This window comes from Lagopus leucura, unplaced genomic scaffold, assembly GCF_019238085.1.
Source record: "Lagopus leucura isolate 7727_CA_CO unplaced genomic scaffold, USGS_WTPT01 Super-Scaffold_100016, whole genome shotgun sequence".
In the NCBI taxonomy this organism is placed as follows: domain Eukaryota; kingdom Metazoa; phylum Chordata; class Aves; order Galliformes; family Phasianidae; genus Lagopus; species Lagopus leucura.
In genome coordinates, this window is record NW_024962270.1 from 1,453,716 (window position 1) to 1,476,917 (window position 23,202).

The 23,202-nt window shown below is 43.5% G+C and overlaps 2 protein-coding genes across 3 annotated transcripts in view; both read left to right on the forward strand.

Moving 5' to 3' along the window:
• DOCK11 (dedicator of cytokinesis 11) overlaps nucleotides 1-2,555 on the forward strand; it is a 69,990-nt gene extending 67,435 nt beyond the window's left edge. For both annotated transcript variants that reach the window (XM_042876447.1, XM_042876448.1), the window contains exon 53: nucleotides 1,611-2,555. In XM_042876447.1, coding sequence (XP_042732381.1) covers nucleotides 1,611-1,733 — 123 coding nt within the window. In that variant the 3' untranslated portion in view covers nucleotides 1,734-2,555. The remainder of the gene's footprint in view (nucleotides 1-1,610) is intronic.
• Nucleotides 2,556-8,249: 5,694 nt separating this feature from the next.
• On the forward strand, nucleotides 8,250-21,609 carry IL13RA1 (interleukin 13 receptor subunit alpha 1). Its single transcript, XM_042876819.1, has 10 exons — nucleotides 8,250-8,389; nucleotides 11,443-11,600; nucleotides 12,945-13,080; nucleotides 14,350-14,470; nucleotides 15,560-15,744; nucleotides 16,081-16,232; nucleotides 17,595-17,727; nucleotides 18,150-18,246; nucleotides 18,753-18,837; nucleotides 19,092-21,609. The coding sequence occupies exons 1-10, from the start codon at nucleotides 8,299-8,301 to the stop codon at nucleotides 19,209-19,211; spliced, it is 1,278 nt and encodes a 425-aa protein (XP_042732753.1). The 5' UTR covers nucleotides 8,250-8,298; the 3' UTR covers nucleotides 19,212-21,609.
• Nucleotides 21,610-23,202: the final 1,593 nt, after the last annotated feature.

The following is a 23,202-nucleotide window of genomic DNA, read 5'->3' on the forward strand; positions in this document are numbered from 1 at the left end:
AACAGGATATGGAGTGTCATGATGGGGTTGGATTTTATTGGAGAGATATAAAAGAGGATGTGTTTGTGGATAGGCGACTGCCACGTCCCCTCTGTGTTGGGTTTCCCTGCTATTCCACTCAGAACCACCTTTCTCTTACTGGTCTTTTCCTTTAGCACGCTCATTTTTTTCTCATACATTGCCTACTTTGTTTACTTCACTGCTGAATTTGGTTGAGAGTTGTTTGTTACGGGAGTTGCCACCTGCTTACTGTTTGCAAATGCTTTCCTCCAGGACATCTGATTTGCATGCAGCTGCTGGAACTTCTGTGGTTTCTGAATTCTGCAATAGTCAAATTGGAAACAAATCACTCAGTTCTGCACTGTGGGAGCACTACGGTTAAAATTATCCTGGAACAAAGAAGTACCATTGTAGCATGCCCTATGATTTTAACATATTTACAAATGCATTGCCCTGTTCTTCGATTAATGTGCAGAAAGTACAGCAACCAAAATACCAAAGTGAACTGCTCATTGGGAAGGATATATTTTCACTTTCTTCTGTGGGGCTTTAGTATTCTGTATTAAAATATGGTGTTTAGGAGCACTGTTGTTAGTTGTTGTACAATGATCTGTAGATAACCGCTGACCTGAACTTTGTACTGCCATCAAACGGGCTCAGTATCTGACAATCTAAACAGTGAAACGTGTTTTCCTCTCCTGCGAAATCAGTCGGTTAAACATGAAGGTACATTATATTCATTAAGGGTTCTCATTACAAACAGCAGGCCCTTTTCTAAGTGTGTTCAGTGCCGCGAAGCACAGGCAGTGCACTTAGTGAAGGAGATGGGACAGATGGGTCAGCCTGTAACCTTCCTACTGATATTTTAATTAAGGGAAATGTGAAAACAACTGGTAAGCTGCAGGCAGATGGGCACAAGAAGCCTCCGAGTGGCTGAACACTGGGTGTCCAGAATGTGTTGATGATGGCCCAAGGATAGTGAGAACTATTGGTGATAGGTGGGTGGTTGGTCTTGGATAGGTGGATTGGATGATCTTGTAGGTCTTTTCCAACCTTGGTGTTTCTGTGACTCTGTGATTCATCTCAGTTTGCCAACTGTAAATTCAGACAAACTCTGATGAGTCACAGGGTAAAAACGTGCTCAGCTCTAGGACAGCTCTACTGGTGCATGTAGATTCAGTGCTGTAAGGCATCCTTCAGGTTAGAGAGTGCAAAGTCTTGGCACGTGGCACAGATGTAGTGGTGTTTGCTTAGCTGCATATACGGTACTTAGCTGCATATATCCACCATGCTTATATATATAAATATTTAGATCTGATTTTTATTGATGCTAAGATACAATTTAAAAGTTCTATACAGAGAAAATTGTTTCTTTCCTAGACTGGATAGTCATAACTGAAGGCTATCTGGTGATGTACAGAAGGGCAGATATATCTGAATGCTACAGAAATCGCTAAATCGCTGTTCTTTCTCATTTTTGTTATGCTGCCTTTGTGAAACAGCTCTGAAGACAAGGTTGGATATCTCTTTCCCATACCTTTTTAAACAACTTTTTTATAGGCAACAAACTGAAACTGTTACTGAGCTTGTGGCTGTTCTGTTCTGCCTAGATGTACCACGAAGACCCAATGCACTCGCCGTGGATGCACGACTCCTTGCACGTCTTCTGCGCCATCAGCGGCACATCCAGCAATGGAAGTTACTGCTCTCTCAGACCCACTGCTGAAATCTAAACGTATCGGCGACACTTTACAGAGCTTTCTCAGGAATATTTGGCACTGTGTAAAGGATTTTTAAAAATCCACCATGAGCAGAGATTTTGTTTTTTTTCCTCCCCCTTGAGTTTACCGTGCTTTCAGACAGGGTGCTTGCTTCTTCTGCTGAGCAACATGGAAAGTGCCTGGACATTGCACCACTGTGCTTCTTTTCTACCTTTTTTTTTTTTTAAAGCTAAATCTATGACTGGACACGGAAAGGCAGTTAACCAAGTATGCCTTGAATTGCAGAACAAGGAATTGAAATGATAATGGTACTATGTAAAGTTGTACAATGGGATATAATAAAATGTAAAACTACTCTGTAAATAGAAGGAGCATAGAGTATATAGACATTAGCACTGTATCATATTTGCTGCTAAAAGCTTTCTTGGGCAGGGGACGTGAAGGAGAAATTGTAGTCACTGTAGGAGACCTTCCCCTTCTAGAAAGAGACCTGGAGCCCAGATGTCCCCAATTGCACTCGCATGATGAGAGTAAAGTCACCCTGGCCTGGATAAGTAAAACTTAATTCAGAAATGATAATTATTGTACATCCTCTGGGCAGGTGGTCATAACCTCCACAAGAGCTGGATTTACTTTAGCTGGTTTGAATTCTGGGTAACCTTTCACATCTGCAAAAGGATGGATTGTAGCCACTAAGGACAACCCGAGAGATCTGTCATTTGATAGCAGTTTATCCTCTTTACCATTCATGGTCTCACACAGATATAAACTCTGAGGACACCTGAAAGTGGGCTGGGAATTACAACGTTCCAATAAAGTTCTTATTATCCATGAGATGTGTTTTTTACCAAAGTGCAGCGCATTGAAATGAAATAGCTCCGACCTGACTGGTGTTAACATCACATGATATAAATGGTCCCTGCCATGAAGCAAATCTGTTTTCTGAAAATGTATTATTTTTGTCCAACAGGTGTTGTTGGAGAAAATGTATTTGCCATCATTCTTCTACTCCTTTTTCCCCTCCCCATAGCTTTGATACATTGGCTCTGTCTCCTTACGGAAGGAGAAAACATATCAGGAATTCTTTTATCCGACAACATTTTTAAAGTCTGTGTTTTTCAAAATCCCATCAGTTGTAAATATGATTCCAGTAGTTCATATGGAAAGGCTTGGGGTTTCTAATGAGATGTAATAAAATGCCATTATAAGAAGACTCCAGCCTAGGTATTTAGCTTGGCTTTAGGGCTGATAGAATGTTAGACTTCTCATTTCTGTAAGAAGAATTATCTACAGGTAGTAAACGTACCACATTCCAAATGTTTATTGAGTGTGATTCTAAATATCTGAAATTGTCTTTTGAGAAACAAACGCTGTGATCCAGAAATCCACCCGTGAGCTGTTGCAAGCAACACACAGATCTGGCAACGTCACCACCAGCCCGCATTTCTGCTTGTGTGTGCTCTCATGCCAAACAGGCTCTGCATTTAGCTTGCAAGAAAGAGGAAGAGAGATTAGGACATGTAAGTATGGTTTCCTACCTTATTGATTTGAATCTTTCAGCAAAGGACATACAAGGGCAGAGAGTGAGAGTTTTCCTTTCTAAAAGGTGATGAAGCAGTTTTAATAGTGAATACGTTAAAAGGGGTTTTTTTTTGGAGCTAGTAATATTCCAAATACTGGTACTGAAGGCCTATTTTGAACATACCAAGCAATGATGGGATGTGGACATACTAAAACTCTTGAGCTATGCCTCTTAAATATGACAGAAAATCAAATTGTGCTCCTGGAATTGCAGTGAAATCCTTGTTCATGTCTCTGGATGTCTTGGATGTTCCACAATAACGTGTATGGATGAATTTTCCCTTATTATTCCTTATTTCTGCTGGAAATCCAGCAAAATTCTTGTTCATGTCTCTGGATGTCTCTAATGTTCCAAGTTGAATTTTTGTCTTCACTTCTAATTCTGTTGTTGGTCTTGGAGTTGTCATTTCAATTTAATGTTAATATAGAAAGAAAGTCGTCGCAGTAAATCAGCTAAAAAAATGTATTTAATTCAATTAGCATATATAAATGAATAAGAAAAACGCTCATACCTTAAGGATTTGTCCCCTGTTCTTGCAGCTAAATAACCCAACTGGATGCAGAACAGAAGAATCTCAATGGAAAAGGTGCCTTTTTGACACAGGATATAATGACACTGATGACAAACCAGCTTGGCCTTGCTTTGTGTTTGTACCAATCTGAGAACAATAGGGAATGATCAGTGGACTGCAGAGTGCTGCATCCGTCATTACTCCTATCTTTGGGCAACTCTGCCCGGAAGGTGCTCCCATTTTCCCTTCCTATCCTTTTCATAGGTAATTGTTACCAGTGAAATAAGCCCTGCGTTGTTTTTTCTTATTTCTGGTCGCGATAGTTTAATTCACAGACATTCCTTCTAACATCCTTATAGCTGCACGTATGTATTTTACAAGTAGGCCTCTAATTACTGTTGCTGCACAGTTGCTGTCTAACCTGTCAAGTCTCCACAACAGACACATCGGTCATTTTGCAATCGCTCTGCTGTTTGCACAAAGGGAGAAGCAGTGGGTAAGGTGCCTGGCAGCGAGGATTAGGAGCACCATTCTCAGCATCGGGACTTTTTTGGATCGCTGTGTGTTAGAGCCAAACAGATCAGGGCATGTAGAGCCACCCAGGGTCTGCCAGCACTCTGTACACAAGAACATGCTTTAGAGATTTGTTCACCTGCGTGATACGGAGCTGGCAAAGCCTCAGTATTTACTGCTGCCTCTGGCATGCGGCTTTTCTCCTGCACACAGATCAGAAAGCGGTATTTGAAGACATCATTCCAACGTTTCTTTCAAAATAAAAAAGCCTGGGACCTGGAATTTCCTGCAGCTGAGGATGTATTTCTGCACACTTGTTAACGTTCTGATTTTCTTCCAAAAGCAGAACTTTCCATGAGATGGGGTAATAAATGGGAAATCGTGGCTGTCAGAATTTCAGTTATTCTGGATGTAATTTACTCTCTTTGTACGTGGTTGACACCTGCTACTAGCAAGTCACAGCAGAAGTGCTTTTATGGTGTGTGCTGGGTGGATGTGCGTTGTACAGCCCTGCTTAACTTCTGGGATGACAGAGCAGCACCTCCCATTCACCTCTGCTGTGATCCAGTGTAACTCTGGCACTGAGTAATACACAAAGCAACTCCAGAGAATCCTGAGGTGTTCCTACACTGCTCTTTGTATCCTTGTCTTGTTCTTGGAGAATCAGTAATTCCAGCAAGAAGGGCAAATTCATGTTCCATTCAGCCCAAAGAAGGGAGAGTTTATTCCAGTGCATACTTAGAGACTACAAAATGGAAAAATAGGTGTTGCAAGCAATGTACTTTGCTTAGGTTCCTTTTTTTTTTCTTCCTTCTCTGAATAACAGAATGAAGAGCTGAAGCCAACACCACAGTAAGATCCTGGGGACCAAAATCACTCAGATGTGCCATTGCATGCACTGTCTCCAGGTTTAAAAAAAGAACCTGCAGATGCGTAAGCACACCAAATCTTAGGATTAGCACTGAATTATTCATTGGGAAGTGGAAGAGGTTAACTCAGAAGTAGCACAGGAGCACAAATGTCACGTGCCTTTCTCTGAAGATCCCAGAAATGTGATTCTTCGGGAAACCAATGACTGAGATACAGGAATGCATGCAAACTTAGAATAAAGTGTGATTCTCCAGTGAGGAAATCTGGAGGCAAATCTGCCTGTTCTCCTAAAAAAGAAAAATGTTCAGTAAGTTCACGATCAGGGTTTTGCTGTGCTGCGTAGTTCCAGTTCTCAAACCCAGACTTTCGCTCTTTGGGAACATCTCCAGTCACTCTGCTCCCATTAACTCAGCTGATGGGGAGATTGAGTTGCCAGGATATAATAAATATTCCAACCCAGGCATTTGTAGCAGCTATAATGTGATGCAACGGAAGTCAGTAATAGCACTGCTATCACCTCATTTCTACTGCTGCTTCTGCTCTCCTGCTCAGGATTCTTGCAAGTCTTGCTGGAGAATCAGGTTTGTTCCCACCTGTCTGGGAGCAGTGGGAGGTGAAGGAGTTGCTCCCTTGCCAAATACATGGGTGAATTAAACAGACCTTGAACTGATGCATGCATTCATAGTACCATGTTTTGGGGAGGGATACCATTTTTTACACAAGCACGCTTGGTTCCACATGTACCCAAAAGGGCTCTCAGAACGATTTAGATTTTATGCCACATCATTTCTGGATTTCAGAGGTGCTGGTAGCAGCTCACAGGCAGCTTGCTGAGTTATGAGGCTGTTAGGAGCACATATACTCTAAAACTCTTGGCCTGGCCGGAAGAACACCAAGGTCAAAAAGGGAGAGGCTCTCTGAGTCAGAGAGGGTTTTTTTCAGCAATGTTTTTGGATGTTTGTGTTTCTGATCCAACTTTATTGTAATCAAGCTGACTCTTCTTTGAATTGACCCCATCTGTCTTTTGAAGAGCCTGTAATGACGTCAGCTAAGATCTGAAGTACCCACAGAAGCTGCTGCAAGATCAGAAAAGACGAGGAAAGAACTTTGTGATTGATGTGGGGCAACTGAAGATCTCTGCTCTCAGAAAGGACAGTCTCCCCCTGCCCCACACTGCATATCACTGCTGCCTCTTCTTGCACCCAGTCACCATGCAGCCACACCACGCCATGCATCTCATCCATCTTTTAACCTGATTTAGAGGGGGGAAAAAAAAAGCATTACTGTTGTTTTTTAGAACTTGTCACCAACATCACAGTGCAGCCCTACGACTGCATGGCTGGACATGGCAGGAGCACGCAGCCAAGGGCAGCTCAGCAGTGTGATCTTATTCCGATGTAACCAGACGTGATGCCATGTGCCAGGTATTTAACAGAGCCTTTCAGAAACACATCAGGTGTGTCAGCATGAGATCCAGGCACTGCAGTGCAGATTCATTAGCTCAGAACATCAGGAAGCACGGGGCTTGCAACAGCAAGATGCAGGACAGGACTCACTGGGATTGGGAAACGGGGGAGGTGGTGAGGATCAAAGCGTTCGGCAGGAACTCCATTTGCATTGAGATGTGGACAGGAAAACTGATAGCATGAGAGCAGGGGCAGGGAGAAACATTGCTTCTGCCTCCGACTACAGGCAGGCAGCCAACAGGCTGAGCTGAGCCCCGGCTGTGCGCCTGGTGCCACATCCCAGGAGATAGAGTGGACAAAATAGAAAGGGGGAAGGAAAGAAAACATTGAGAAGGAAACTGAAAGCAAGATAGAGGTCACTGGGTCTGCCCTGTTGTGCCGTGCAAAGATCATCTGCAGCAACCATAGTCCACATCAGCTACATGCAGTTCTACAGCCTGACAGTATCGTCGTGTCCTGCAATGTGAAGTGGTGATTTTCATTTGTTTATAACTGGAGTCCGTGGATGTTTTCTAGCAGCAGCTAGGAAACTTGCTAAACCCTCCTGTTTTTCCAGGACTATCCAAACAAACAGGCAGAAAAGAAAAATTACAGCACTGGCCCAGGACATTCCTCTCCCTCTCGTAAAAAGATCCGCTTTCCTTTTTCTAAGTTGAGCTCTGAAAAGCAGATGAACTCTTGCAAAACTCCTTGAATTGCTGAGGAAATACTGAACAGTTCAGATGAGTGGGAACAAGCAATCCTCACTAATCAGTTTCGGTTTGCCTTGAAATTTAGCCAACATCTCCTCTCTGTTCCATGCAGTTTTCTATCTGTTCTCTGTTGATAACCAGGAGCAGGAATGCTAACCAGAACAGCAGGGGTCAGAGGAAAATGCCTTGTCCCGAATGTTCTCTTATCCTGGGATGTATTAAAAGATCACTCGTGGGGTATTTCCACTAATGTGGAAATCTGGGAAAACTGCAGCCACGTCACACCAATAAAAGAGAGCAAAAAGCAACCTTAATCTTGATTGCAAAACTGCTGAAGCAGAGGAAGTTTGGGAAAGTTTGTATAAGGAAGAGCTGGCATGGTGGGTAGGAAAAGGAACAAGGCACGTTTTTAGTTCGGATGGCAGCTACAGCGATGGCACAAAATTGCAGGAGGGATTTGGAAGCGACGAATTCTGCTGTGGGGGGAACTGATGAACTCAGCGTAACATCACGAGAGCTACCGGCGACTCACTTAACACGTTCAATTTCTTCGCGAGAAGACGTTAGCATCTCGGGCACGTTTCAATAGCGGTCGGAGCCGAGGTGTGAAAAATCACTTTTACTCCCCCAGACGCGATCTTTTCGAGCTTACGGCCGCGCTGGTGCCTGAGGGAGGAGCCCTGGGGGGCACCACAGACGCGCTGGGCGCCCATTCGGCTCCGCGGTGCGGGCGCTGGACGAAGCGGCACCGACGGGCAGCGGGCACGGCGAGGGGCCGCCCAGGTGGGCGCGGGTTGGCCGCAGCCGCCCTCCGAGGCCGCCCCCCCTCGGCTCGGGTTACCTGGGCGGGCCGCGGCGCGGCTCTTCCCGTCTGGCCCGCCCCCCGCGACGGGAAGTGCGAGCGTGCGGTCGGTCGCTGTCGGACGGAGGGAGCTGTGGAGCGATGGAGAGCCGGGGTTCGTTCGGAGCTCCGCTGCGGTGTCGGTTGCTGTTCCTCGCCGCGTGTTTTGCGGTGGCGGCGGCGGTGGTTGCAGGTGAGCTGGGCCGGGCCGGGGGGAGGAGGGCAGAAAGAGCCGGGTTCGGTGCCGGCGGGGAGCGGTCATCGGCGAGAGACTGCGGGCGGACGGACCGACGGACGGCTGGGGGGGCTGGTTGGCATCGTCTACCGAAATCAAAAGCTTTCGTTTCGTGGCTGCATCGCCCGAAGTGCGTGAGCTTCAGAGGGATCGGCACCCGCACTGCGCTGCGCCTCTTACTGGAGCGGGGAAGGGAGATGCTCGGAGTTCTGCATCTCTTTCCCTGCAGGGCAGATCGCAGATATCTTTTAAGCTCGGCGGTTCCTGGGGCTGTCGCTGCTTTAAGAAACCCGAGCCGAAGCTGTGCGGGCATTGCGGTGTGCGCTGGGCAGCGGCGGTGCTCCGAGCCGCCCCTCCGCACCCCGAATTCCTTAGGAAGGGCGAGCTGGAAAGCGGAGCGGGTGCGTGGGGGGCTGATGAGAAGCGGGGGGTGTCCAGATGCAGGGGATGAAGCCCTATGGCTCGCTTTGATGCGTCCGTACGGCCTCAAGCGTTTGGGAATTGCTGCTTTATAACCGGGTGCGATTCGCTTTATAACCACGAAGTGCGTCTTAAGAAAATAAAGGACAAGGAGAAAGGGCTTTGCTTGTTTGTTTTGTTCTTTTTTACGACGTTTTTACAGTAATTCATACAGAACGTTCGTTGATGTTTCCACCTGATGGTTTTTAAAAGGTTTCGTGGGGTTTTGGTGCTGTTTATGTGCAGTATTGTTTCAGCTCTGCTGTTTGCATTACTGCTGTGCTTTCTTGGAAGCTATCACTGCGCTGTTTGGTTTTGGTTTTCCTTTTCTTTTCTTTTCAAGAACGATATTAAAGCTTTGGAATGGTATGTGTTGGAAGGGACCTTAAGAATCACCCACTTCCAACCTTCCAAACTGTCGTATCTTTCATGTTTTGTATTTGGCTGTTGAGGTGTCCTGCCAAATTGCTGTGCCAGTGAGATTTGAATAACGAAGTATTAGATTGTGTCTATATTGTATGTAAATATATGTGTGCATGTTGGACTGGATGCACAAATAAAAGCAAATTTTCAGCTGAATGAAAACCCACACAACTCTTAAGCTTCGGCTTCAACTTGAGGCTTTTTGGATTTAAGTTTCTTACACGGATGCAATTCATGTATTTATAAACCTTGAGTGTTCCCAGTTCTCACTGTGGGCAGGCAGAAAATTCTTGCCAGACCTTTTAAATGGTGACCACTGAGAAAACTCACTTCTTTTAATGATTTGTGGCTTTTGTGGGTGATTTCAAAGAAAGATCAGGAGAATACATTGCTCAGAGCGCTGAATAAATATTTGGTGGCACGTTTTGTTTCCTTTGTGTTATCTGAAGAACCTCCATGAAGCAGCACTTGGAGCTGACAGGCTCAGGCCCTGCTGCTGTTTGGAGGGGCTTTGCTGTGGAAGAGGCAATAGGGAAATGTGTTCTGCAGTGGGACAGGTGATGGGGATGGTGTTCTGGCTTGGTGTTCTAGAAGGAGACTATTTTGTAAGCTTGGTGATTCAGAATTACTGCGTGTTCTTTGCTTCTGAGATCAGCTGTTTAAAATAACAATAATAATTCCACAAGCTTTGTCTGCTCAGAAAAGCCAGGAGTGTTTGGGCTAAGGCAGCAAATCCTGGTGACGCTTCTCATTTTTGTTCTGAACGTAAATTGTCACACAGATGGTAACATCTGAGCTCTGCTGCTGCCTGTTCCTTGGCTGTGCAAATTCAGAGAGCTGGATTAATTTTCTTGGAGCTTCAGCAGAAATAGCTCTCAGGACATTTAAGATAATGGTATGACAGACTCTTGCAGCAGAATTCTTGCTGAAGGAACCTTTTTTTGCCTTTTCTTCCATCCCCTTCCTTCTGCTAGCAGAAGCAAATGCGGTTGCATGCCGAACTGGATGGGAGATCTCCTATCTATGTCATTGTTTTCCCTTGTCACACACGTTGCCCCAAATGTTGGAGGGGGTTTTGGGACACGTAGCACCGGTTGGTATCAGTTTCAAGTGTTTGTGGAGCTGCTGCACAGCAGGGATACCCCTTCCACAGCCAGCAGGTAGCAGTGAGACCTGAATGCAATCAAGAAGCCGTCTCGTTTGGCCTCTTATTAAATATCTTTTAGTAGCACGCTGAGGGTTTCTTAGGGAGTCACCAGTGGCTGACTTTTTCTAGAATGCACCACGCTTTAGTTTTTCCTGCCAGTTTTTTACTTTCTGTCTCGTTTCCTTCTCCATCTGACCTTCGAGCCGTGATGAGCTGTTAGAAGGCAGTGACTCAGTGCCCAGGTCTGGAAGGTTGGAGGCACAAATGGGTTTATCCCAGCGCCTCTGAGTCACTTTCCTCTGCTTTCCTCTGCTCCGTCGTGCTTTGGAGGAGGCAAAAACATTTACCACTGAAGCACAGCCGTGGTGAATTACTGTTTTTCCATGCTAAGTTGGCTCACCGTGTGAGAGCATGGTGTTAAATGTGAGTAATTGAAGAAGCCTTGTGGGCTTGTTTGTCTGTTTGTTTGAGTAACACTCTTGGTTTTGATTAGATTGGGCTGAACTGTGGCTCTAGCCTACTGTTGTTGCTTACGAGTGGTGATGGCTTTTCTCTTTTTGAAGTGTTCTTTTTGAACCTGTACTGATGGCTGAATTGTGGGTAGGATAAAATATCAATGGCTTCATAGGCTCTACATACATTTGCAGAAGATTTGGCGTTCGTGATGCGAACTCACAACAAGAAATGGGAAACGCGGGCACTGAGATTCATCTTTCCCTATAAACATTGGTTTCTTTGCCACAGATGCTCTATGCTGTGATTTCCTTGAAATCACTTTAAAATATATTCCGTGTTTCTTATAGTGATAATCAGTGGGCCTTGTTAATGGGAGTGGTGGAGGCGTTGTGGTGGACAGTAGCTTTTCTGATAGCAAACACGGAAGAATGCTCTTTATGTTCTGATGAAGAGCTAAAAATCTGTCATTATCAATGGTGAAATGTGGAGCGATGGGGTTGCTATAGCAATAACTTCTTCCTTTTAGGAGAAAAAGTTCTACCCCCTCCATCCAACCTCAACTATTCATTTATCCAAATCTGCACCTTGAACTGGACATGGAATCCCCCAGAGAACATCAGCAGTAGCTGTGACCTGGAATATTCCAGTGACATCCTGATCGATGAGGTGTCTCAGCACAAAAACGTGAGTTCCTCTTGTCCTGCTGCTCTGCAGCAGGTGCTCTGGTGAATATATTATTGTGATAAAGCTAGGTCTGTGTGTGTTATATTATTATATCTGTAGACATGTTAAGAAGTGCAGTTGTATTACAACTTCTGATTCTTGTTGTGGGATCAAAACCTCAAAAACGAGTCACTCCAACATGTGGAATATGGAGACAAAAATCTGTCACTCTCTGATAGTGGAACTACTCCTGATAACACAGGAGTATTGCAGTAATAATGTGGGAGTGCGTGTGCGTGCCTGCCCTGCCCCAGCACTGTGCTTCCAATTGCTCGTGGGCTTTGTGTTATGAAGACAGCATGGAAGAAATCTTTATCTTTTGAAAATGGGTTCATTTGGCTCTCCTGCTTTTCTTTCTGTGTTGGGTGTTTTGCATCCCAGGTGTGATTCTCGGTGTGTCTCACTATAGATTGAGAACTCTTTGATCACAATGACAAGAAGCGTTTCTGTGACACTGAGGGGGCTGTAGGAGAGTTAGCAAGATAATTTTCCATCCCTCAGTAGTTTCAAACGGTCTGAGTTTGAAGCTTGAAGTACACACTGACCGTGGGGCCAGCAGTGCTGGGCATGGTTAAAATCAATGGAACGCCCCTAAGGATGCCTGCTGAAATAATCCTTTGTTGTTGAGCTGTTGTTCATGTTCCTAATGGCCTTTGCACTGTGACTGCTGTGTTCTGTCTGAGAGCCCCAGGATGTGCTGGGATTTGTGGTTTCACAAGCAGATAAGCTGATAGGATGACTGGACACTGCTAAAAGGGTTGTATGTCATTTTTGACAGCCTCTCCTCTAATGATCGCTGTCAGACCTTTCTGTGAGTCAATTGAACTTGCTAACTCAGCAGAAAGATATTTACTTCCTTAATAGTTTCAGTAACTAACTGGAAGCCTGCTTGGATTGCAAGTGGAATGGTCTGTGGGAGGGTCTAACAAATAAGGTCAGCAGCAGTGAAATAGCTGTTAGATCCATGCGGACTTATTGCAGGATCATTCTCCTCCATATGTGCTAAATCTTTGATCCCTTACCCCCATTGTGGTAGGGTTCCTTGCTCCCATTACAATAGACATGAACGAGCACACAGAATTCTCTTGCTGAGTTGGGAGTGTGTCTGATAAGGAAAACAAACATCTAAGTGACATCAGTTCTTCCATGTGTGGTCAGATATTCGTGTCACTGGGCTTTTCATTGGGCTTTCAGTTTTTTTTTTTTTTTTTTTTAATGGACTCAAATGTGTGTTTGTAGTAATTTCTGTGTATTTGATGCAATATTCCAAATGTTCTGGTTTTCTTTTCCCCCATCTAAACTTAGGAGTGGAGAAAGAGTCTCTTTCGTGTGACTGACACAGTCTTGAATAAGGAGATGCGTTTCAAAGTGAGAAGTGAGTGCAAGAACAGTAATGCCACCAATCACAGCCAATGGGTGGAGACCTCTGTTCCACCAAAAGGTAACGCAGCACAGCAAGGCTTGAGGCTGGCGTGCATCTCTTGGGTGAGGAGATGGAGCAAAATATCATGGAAATACATCAGAGCAAAATATGTCTGAGAGATACGTGTTCAGCCTGGAGAAGAGGAGGCTCAGGGGAGACCTCATTGCTCTCTATAAATTCCTGAAGGGAAGTTGTAGTGAGCTGGGGGTCGGCCTCTTCTCTCGTGTCATTAGTGATAGGACCAGAGGGAATGGCTTCAAGCTACGGCAGGGGAGATTCAGGCTGGACATGAGGAAGTATTACTTTTCAGAAAGGGTGGTCAGGCACTGCAATGGATGCCCAGGGAGGTGGTGGAGTCACCGAGCCTGGGGGTGTTCAAGGAAAGGCTGGATGTTGTGTTGAGGGGCATGGTTTAGTGGGAGCTGTTGGGAATAGGTGAACGGTTGGACTGGGTGATCTTTTAGGTCTTTTCCAACCTTGGTGATTCTATGATTCTAAAGGGAAGGTCAGTTGGCAGAGCTTAACAGAATGGCACACAATGGCATCTTCTGACACTTGAAGTCTCACAGGCAAGCTCTTCACATTTAAATGCGCTTCCAAGGTGTTGTGATCACCATCATTCATCTTCTACCTGCCATCTTGTGGTTGTGCAATAAGAGGGAACTTATGTTGATTTATACCCACTGTTCAGTCACTAGCATGTAAGTTTATTTCTATGATTGGATGTCTAGGAGTATCAGTGGAAATTCCAACTTACCCCAGTGTTTGTCCGTAGTTAGGAACTAAAGGTATGTCTATAATCATAGAATAACTAAGGTTGGAAAAGATCACTAAGATTATCTATTCCAACCATTCAGAATACTGAGAAAGTAATGTTTTTGTCCGGAGAAGATAAATATAATTGACTGTTTTTAAGGAAGGTGTCCATAATAATGATGATAAACTGTGCCTACGATGGTTGTGTACTTTAATTCCTTTCTGAAGTATCTGTAGTTCAATAGAAACAAAATATTTTCCTGGCTCGTCACCTCAGGTAACTGAGTAGTAATTCACATGGGGTGGAAACTTTGAGTATTGCTGTTAGAGTCACTGATGTTCAGGAGCTGTCCTGGCGAGATGTCAGTGAACAGCTGCAACTGATGATTTGCTGTGCTGGAGCAACACGAGTTGGGACATTACTCTTCTTTTGCCTTTTGCACCTTTTCAGTTACATAAAAAGGGATGCTTGACTTTTGGAAAGCAGTGAGAAGACTTTGGTAAAATCAAACTTTCAAACTTGCCTTGCAGGTGTTCCAGGGACTGCTGCTGTTGGCCTGAGCTGTGTCTGGCACAACCTGGAGTACATGCTTTGTATGTGGCATCCTGGAGAGAATGCAAGTAGGGATACCAATTACAGTTTATTCTACTGGTTTGTATTAACACTTTATTACCAACCCTAAACTGCTTTAGTGCTAATCTGTAGTTGTAGATTACTTAATGCATTTTATTTCCTGTTGTCCTGAAAGCTCTGTGCACAGGGGTGTCCTGTCCAACAGAAAGCTCAGCTGCTGGAGGCTGCAGAAGTTGCTACTGCAGAGTCCAGGAAATTGATATGTTTATTATGTGAAGGATTTGCTGCTTCTAAAGCCCTTTTACTGCTTTTTTTTTTTTTTTTCCTAATTGTGGATTCAAACAAGGAAAAAGAACAGCTGCACTGGGGCTGTATGTTGGTTCCTCTCCTTGCAGCCCCATAGGCATGGGCAATTTAAGTCAGAATTGCTCACTAGTGCACGTCAGCTCTTAAATCATTGAAAAATGGTATGGAAGCATTAACATTTAGTAGTTCTGTTTGTATCTTCTATGTCATAAATAACTGATTCACGCTGCATGTAATGAAGAGCATCTTTTTATCATCATCCACGCTTGCCAGCTGACTGCCATAAACAGACTCTTGTTCCAAAGTCAGAGGGTTGCAGTGCGGTCAGAAACTTGGCTGATGGGGCTTGTGGGATGCCATGGGTATAATGTTAGCTGAGAATAAACAAATTGGGTCAGTGCACTGCAGTCATTGCTGAAATGGAGGCTTACCAGAGCAGGTTGATGTACCTACACAGCACTGCCTACTCCGAATGCTTCTCTTCTTTCCTAGACTCAAATTAGAGATAAGAAGAACAGAAACAAGAGGGAACCTGAAAATAGGATGAAAAAGGCAGTTGTGCCTTTGGCAGCCCTTCAGTAGGGCAGTGTGAAACAGGGAAGCATCATTCCTACTGTGCTCCTAAACGGAGCCCAGGTTGCTGGTTTGAGAACAGTCCCCTCATTTTCTGTGGAGGGAAAGTTACTGGAATGTTTTCAGTGGAACCCGGGGAGGCAAGGAAGAAGGCAGTCGTGCTATATGCTGTATGCTATAGCACAACTTCAGATCTGCCTTCAGGATTTATAAGAGCTTTATAAATAAGCTTGCCCCTTGCTTCCTTCTCTTCTGAAGTTAATTTTATTTTTTTTATTATTCCTGTAGGTTTGATGGTTTGGAAAGACATAAAGAGTGCAAAAATTATTCTGTGAGCCAAGGAAGCTTTGAATGTGCCTTCAGTTTTGCCTTCCCTCAGGCTGCCAATAGGTACCCACTGATCAGTATATTGATCAGAGATGACTCCGAAAATATTATGCCTGTATGCGTGACTGAAAATCCTACCACCCTTGGTGAGTTGAATGCCATGTAGAGGGGATGGGAAAAAATGGTGGAGGAAAAGAAGCTTGCTGGTATGTCAGTGTGTTTGAGAAACAGAGTGATTAGCTGTTCCCTTCTTCTACCCATCTTTGATTTAGAAATTATATAGATAAGGTTTGGTTCTCAGGAAGAGTTTTCACTCATTTCTACTCTTTGTCTTGATTCTTTATTTTTTTGGTGCTTTTTCCTCTTTCTGTTGCTAAGCTGGTATATGTGTAACATTATGCAATGTAGGACTTCTGTTCGCCTCTGTAACCAATGCAATATTGTCTTTAATTATTTCCATTTATTTCTGTTTTGTATGTCAGTAAAACCTGCCACACCAACGATAGCTAAACTATCATATGTTAACAATGGAATTCACCTGCAGTGGAGTGAATCGGGCACCATTCCAGCAAATTGTCTCAGTTATGAAGTGAGATACCACAAGGGTGACTTGACCACTGCTCAGACAATTCAAGTGAGTTTTCACTGCTTACATCTAACAGTCGTTTTTTGTTTTGTTTTCCCTGTGCATAGAATCACAGAATGGCTTAGGTTGGAAAGGACCTTAAAGATTATCCAATTCCAACCCACTGCTGTAGGCAGGAGTGCCTTCTGTAACTTGTGTTGATGATCATAGTAACTCATCCTTTGTTTAGAAACGAATGCTATGTGCTGTGTGTGCATGGGCTGGTTGCACTAGCTGAAAGCATTGTGTGGATTTGATAGATTTTTCTCCCACATGGTAGTTTTCCAGTAGTAATATATATACAACATAATCCATGGTAGTCTTCCAAATCCATGCTGTTGTCTATTACAAAGCAATAAATTGTAATAACTCTCTGGTAAAGAACTGTATGTTCAACTGAGTAATGACACTCACCAGGAAATATATCGTAGTGCCTAAGCATTCCTCTTTGATCAGGAACTTTGGTCTGGTGGCATTGTGCTTGCCTGCTATTGGTCTGCTCTCTGCCACGTCACTTGTTTGTCCTTAGACAACATGGCTCAAGTACTGTGAAGCAAAATTAATTGCACACAAGATGACAGAACCTTGTACAGAAAGTTGTGGGAGATTAAAAGTGACAACAGAGAGTGGGTGTGGAAAAAAAAGTTGTGGGGGTTTGAATTTATCTGTTAGGAATCTCATACCTTGCCTGATGAGTTAAATATACTGATAATACATACGGATAAAAAGCGTTGACTTTGGTGTCTGGATGTACGCATGCCTGAATCTGTGTAGTTGAACTGACTGTGCTGGCTGATCAGAATGGTAAACAACAAGATAAATTTAAAAGCAAGGTGCCAGTCTTGTCCAGCAGAGCATCTTTAGCAAACTCAAATTACGTTAACAGTTCTCAGGGAACTGGCGTCTTCTATCAGAAATATGTGAAGTTTGAGCCCAGCTCTCTATGGAGGCATCGCAGAAGAGTTTTTCATGGTTAAATTAAATCAGTATTGTTGGCCTGTCTGAGAGTGGGGCAGGCAGTGCAAGTCATAGATATTATATTGAAAAGAAAAAAAAATAGAACAAAAGGCACCTTGTCAGACACTGAGTCTTAGTTGAATCATTTTTGCCAAACGCTGTATGATAGGTACAGCAGTGAGTCAGTTTAAATCTTAGCTTTGGGATCTCTGTTTAGGCACTCTGCTGGTTAGATGCTATCATGTCCTTTTCTGCGAAGCTCAGTATTCATAAGAAGATCTTCCATCAAAACATCAGTATTACAATAACTGCAAGAGGGAAGGGGGCTCGTTATTGTTTTTTTGTCGTTTGTTTTTAACCAAAAAACTATATTGGTAATCATACAAAGCAAATTACCTTTTCCTGTTATGCTAGGTTAAATTTAATTCTACATCGATTCCTAGTGTTGACCCTAATAGCAAGTATACCTTCCAAGTGAGAGCACAGCCCAAGGTTGAATGCTACAGCAGCAAATTCTACAGTGATTGGAGCGAAGAAAGGAGCATCGGTGAGAGCAATTCTTCCCTGAATTTGAATTTATCTGTTAGGAATCTCATACCTTGCTTGATGAGTTAATGGGTGTCCTGGATCATCTTCCTATGTAGGTATTTAAATTTGCATGAAGAGAGATCAAAGGAATTCTATTATTGCTTACACTTCTGTGTTTTGGGTTGCCGTCCATTTAGCTGTGCAGTCTCCTCTTTCAAGTGCTGTCTCTTCTTCAGCTCTGAGTCTGTTTTTCATTTTCTTGCCAACTGTATCTACATTACAGTATCACATTCTGAAAAACGAGTCCTTGCCTACGAAAGCATTACTGTGTTTGAAAAACATTGTCTGTGAGTTAATTAGACTTAATTTGTTCATTGTCATTTTTTTTTCCTGAAAAGCCTCCCAAAACATCCCTAAGTTTGAACAATTTTTGTTTTCCAGGTGAGAACCCAAACTCTGCGTTCCATTTTCTTTTAATTATCACCATTCCATTAATAGTGACAGTGTCCACAATAATCCTACTTGTTTACCTTAAAAGGTAAATTATTATATTGCTTTATTTACAGTCCATTACTTCTGACTGGCCTTTGATTTCTGTTGTAACACATCTGTCTTCCAGTTAATTGCTCACAGTGTGACATGTTTCAAAAGTAGTTGCTTTTTCAGTAGCATGCAGCAAATAGCAAGAATGGCAACGCCATTGTGCCTCATCCATTGGAATTAGAGTAGTAGGCCAGATAGGTGCTCTGTTTTCCTGCTGGTAACATTGCTTATGTCTGCTTACGGTTAGATTCTTGTTGTACAGGTGTCACGTCCTCTCTTTTCAAGCAGTGAAGTCTAAATTCAAAATTAATATACGTGAAGTGCACATACAAGCGTGGAATTAAAGAATTCCAGCTGCAGTTGTGTAGAAGCTAAAAACAAGCTGGTGGTGTCAAAGCTGACTCCACACATTTTCTTGTCTGCACCCAATTGTGACTTGGAAATGATGATTTTTCTTTTGTAATGAATTCATTTGAAGTTTTTCTTCTTCATTTTCTGAAGGCTTAAGATATTAATTCTTCCCCCCATCCCGGACCCTCGGGAAATCCTGAAGCGCATGTTTGGGGAGCAGAACGAGGATCCCCAGGTTGGTACAAAGCTGTTTGGTGAGCTTATCTATGGAGCCGGAATCTGTAAGCTTCCACTTTTCTTTTTGATACCATTTATCTCAAAACCAACACGATATACATAAGACCAAGTAATTGCAATGGTAAGAGCTGTATGGAAACAGTTACCTAAAGCTTTATGTTGTGAAACTGGTCTGTCTTCTGGGGGGGTGAAAAAACAGTTCTCACAATAAAAAAAAAAATGCTGCTAAAAAACATTGCTCTTCTCTTCCAGAGCTGTGCAAAGGAGGACTGTATGAGTGGTTACGACAGGTTAATCAAGGAAGAAGAAATTCATTCTTTAATTTTAATAGAAACTCCTGAATCCTCTAATTCTGAAAAAGAGCACCGATAAACTGCTTTCAGAATAGAAGATAAGTGAAGATTTCCAGAGTTGCTCCTTTAACTCAGGTGACAAAGTGGATGTGAAAAGGCCTGCGGACCATTCACCAACTCCTACTTCCGGAGTCCTTTCTGAGCCTTATTTCTTTGATGCTCAGAAGATGCATCACCATTGTTGGCCATTCTTCCATCTCTGCTAGCAAAATTCATCTTGGATCCTTTGAGATGAGCATGTACATAAATTTCATCTGACTGCATTGCAGTGTTTTTTGTTCAGCCTCTGACCTGCTCTGCCCTGTTACTTGTCACCTGCACCTGTGTTTGTGCTGCACAGTTTGTAAGCGTTGGCTGCTTTTTGTCAGGTTTTGTTTGTTTTGGAGCGTGTGCTCCAAAGTGTTTGGCTTTGTTCCTCAGCAGGTGAGGCAGGGTTTGATAGCAGCAGGTGAGTCACTGTTGAGCTGCACACGGAGCTGCCAATAGATGGGATGCAGAGCAGCAGCCCTTTGGGCGCCCTGGGCAGGGGGTTTGCAGGAAACATCCATGGACTGACCTTCCCAAGCTGTGCTTCAGCCGTGGGCTGAATAAACCCAGTATGAGAGTTGCTTTTTCTTGAGATACGTGTGAGACACCTCCCCACCTTCCAGCTGGTATCCAGACTGTTGACAGAAGACTCGCTTTGGCTTTTTTTATCCTTTCAAGTGCCTTAGCTACAAGGCCTTCATGAACTTTGAGTGTTAACGAAACTTCTTAAGTGATAACCATTATCTTTACCTCTGTTGTGCAGTGGCTGGTGACTGTCACCAGACTGTCATCTTGTTCTGGCCATATTGGCCAAGTGACTACAGGAGCTGAATCATAGGGAGTTTATCCAGCAGAATTACCAGGGTGGATGCTTGAGTCCTAGACCACAGAAACTGAGTGAATGCGAGGACTTCAAGATTTGCCTGTACTGCTGTGCTGAGGGATTTGGGGAAGGAGATGATGACAACCTTGGCCTGCTTTCTTGGGGACAAACTTTGTTGTTTCAGTAATGATATAGAATTGTTAAGGTTAGAAAAGACCACGAAGATCATCTGCTGATGACATTTGGATTCCAGTTTCCTCTCTTGGGACTTTGCAGTTTTTTTTAAAAGGTGCTTATTTGACTTCAAGGAAAACTTTTTTTTGACTTTTTTTCTTTTTTTTTTTTTTAATCATGAATTAATTTGTTCATTTTTTTCTTGCATGGTTTTATTTTGAGGTTACTTTACCCAGCAGAGCCCAGCAGAAGTTTTCTGGCACAACTGTGACTTTTCTCTGCACTGAGTTGCGAGCGTTTGGTTTGTGAGCTGTGCTGCAAGGCTGCTGACAGCAGAGCATGGTTTGTGCTGGAGGCAGAAAGCTGTGGGGAGAAAGGGGCTGTGCTGAGGGGCTTCTTGCTTCTCCCTCTTCTTCCTCAGCATCACAGTGTGGGTGTGTGGGTTGTTGAAGCCTGTTGAAGCCACTGACTTCCTCCCTCTCAATATTTCCCAGTCCCCACTGAACCACTCAGATATGCAGTTCCTTCCACATCTCCTGCCTACCTCCAGCTGCTGATGGTGGAAAGGGAAGGAGAAGTGCAGCAGAACTAACAGATCACATACTACCTTAAATCTTCTACTTGCAAACATGCTAAAAATGTATAAATTGGTTGATGAGACAAAACAAGAAGTCTCAGGGATTTCAGTGCGATAGAATGACGCTCAGGTTATACAGAGTCAGCTAGCAGCACTGTTTGGTATTCCAGAGGTAAAAGAATAGCATGGAGGAAAAGGTATTAATTTCGTTCATGGACTTCACTCCCGCTGCCATGCAATGCTCATGTCATTATAGAGAGATAATGATTTCTCACATCTACCTCATCTCAAATGTTGCTCGTTGTAGACCGCTAGACAAACAAATGTATGATTTCAGTATCAGTAATCATAACATACCGAAAGCCACAAACCTTTATGTTATATCAATCTAGGAAGATAATCCTTGGTGCTTTACCCTGAGTTCTTTTGGCTTTGTTCTGGTGCTTATGGTAAAACCAAAGTGTGTTTGTTTGGAAAACAAACAGAAATCCCGCAAGGAAAAGGAGGGGGTAAAAGCAGACTTGAAGTTCTAGGCTGAAAGAGCTTAAATACAGAGGATGGTTTGTATCAATAGAGAAATGTTTGGGGTAATCCTTTGTTTTTGTGTAATAGCAATTGACACACTTCCCGATGGACGGGTGCTCTTCCTGAGCTTGTGTTTCAGCATGCAAAGTGTCTGTGTGTATTGTGGTCTCCAGCACATCTTGTTTACGGTGAGGGTTTTCTCCCCAGTTTTGCTGTTGTTTGTGTGCTGTTTGTTGCAGTTACTTGAGCTGTATGTTTGTTTAAAAAACGAATAAATACGTTGGAATATTTTTCGATAGAGGTGTGTGGCATTTTGTTCTTGGCTTGAGAAAAGACAGCGGTGGTTTGAGAAGGAGGCATGCTTGAGGCAGCAAAACACAGAAGAAAAGCAAAGTGTAGCTTTGCTACCTCTCCTCTCAGTGAGCCCAACCCATGTCATCAATGGGCAACAGGAGGATTGCTGGTTTGGGGCTGAAATAATGAGGTGGAGATGGAGCTGTGCACACGATGCGCGCTCTTGCCCTGTGCATTCTCACTCCAATGCTATTTTCTTCCATTGGTGTGTTTTTCTGTAATACAGAAGTAATAAATAGTACCTTCTCAGGCAGAAATTTGACTCAGTTTGCTGTAACCATAGGAGTAGTTTGAGTATTTCATGTGCCTGTTAGTTGCTGAAGTAATTATAAAATGTCAAGTTGCTAACCTGATGATAGCCATGGCCTGGCTGCTTAGACCCAGATGTGCTCAAGTGCCAAATAAGCACTTCAGCAATGGCTTGTTTGAAAGATTCTGTGAAATGTACACGTTGTTCACTTCAGTGAGCAAATCATTCAGAGTTAAAGAACAAACTGTGAGGATAAATAGCAAGGCTATTTGGATTTTTGGTTTCTGGTTCGAAAATTCTTGTGGCAGTAATGAGCAATAATGATTTTAAACACTCCTCAAAAATTGTTCTCTGTTTTTAATACACTGTGCTCGATACAGAATGAAGTTTTCTGTATCTGACTTGTCCGGAAAAATCCAACATCTGATTTACTTGTAAATGTTCTTAGCTCTCAATTAAGGTATGACATGACATAGTTAGGTAGCTTAAAAGGAATCAGTAGGTGGATACCTTAGTTGTAAGTTAAAGTATTTCAGTGCTTAACAGGTACAACTATTCACAGATGGAAGACTTTCCAGTGAATGGAAATACCCAATAAATTTAGTTCTGATTTAGCACTTGAAATATTCAGAATTTCCACTGGAAGGAAAAGGTTGATTTTTCTTTTCTCTTTTTTTTTTGTTAAAAGGCTTTCAGTTTTGGAGGGATTTTCCCCTTGCCCCAAGAAAGAGGTGGGTGAAAGGGAGCCAGGTACGGCCATGGCACTGCCAAAACCCCCCAGCACTGTGCTCAGCAGCTGCTGCTGCTCTGGGAGTGGGCACAGCGGGGCTGGGGAGAGCAGGAGGCCAGTCAGCTCTATGAGGTCAGCTCATCAAGATGATGACCATTTTGGTTTTGCTCACTTGGTTTTTGCTGCAAGCATTCGGTCAGAACAACCCCTAGTGAGCGAGTTGCCAGCTGTAGAAATGCGGCTTCTAGATGAAAGCTAAAATCCAAACACAAAATCAGATTAAGGTATTTCGATTTGGGCGAGTTTCCTACGAGCTCTGTTGAATCATGGTGAAAGTAGATGGCTGAAGATCAAGGTGATGTAACTGAATCCACGCTGTCACCACAGCAAAGCGATGCGGGTTTGGGTGGGAGGCACAGGAGAGAGAAAAACTTTCTTTCAGGTCCGGAAATGGTGCACTCAGGTTTGCAGCACGAAGATCTTGAAAGCTTGTTGATGGCTTCTAGGTCTCTTCTATTTTTTAATTTTTTTTTCCACCAGTTATGTTGGT

Bases quoted from the DNA above. Each gene is read 5' to 3' on its own strand.
- IL13RA1 (XM_042876819.1), top strand. From the start codon at position 8,299: ATGGAGAGCCGGGGTTCGTTCGGAGCTCCGCTGCGGTGTCGGTTGCTG. The intron at 17,728-18,149 runs GTGAGAGCAATT...TTTGTTTTCCAG, and splicing joins GAGCGAAGAAAGGAGCATCG to GTGAGAACCCAAACTCTGCG. The intron at 18,838-19,091 runs GTTGGTACAAAG...CTTCTCTTCCAG, and splicing joins AGCAGAACGAGGATCCCCAG to AGCTGTGCAAAGGAGGACTG.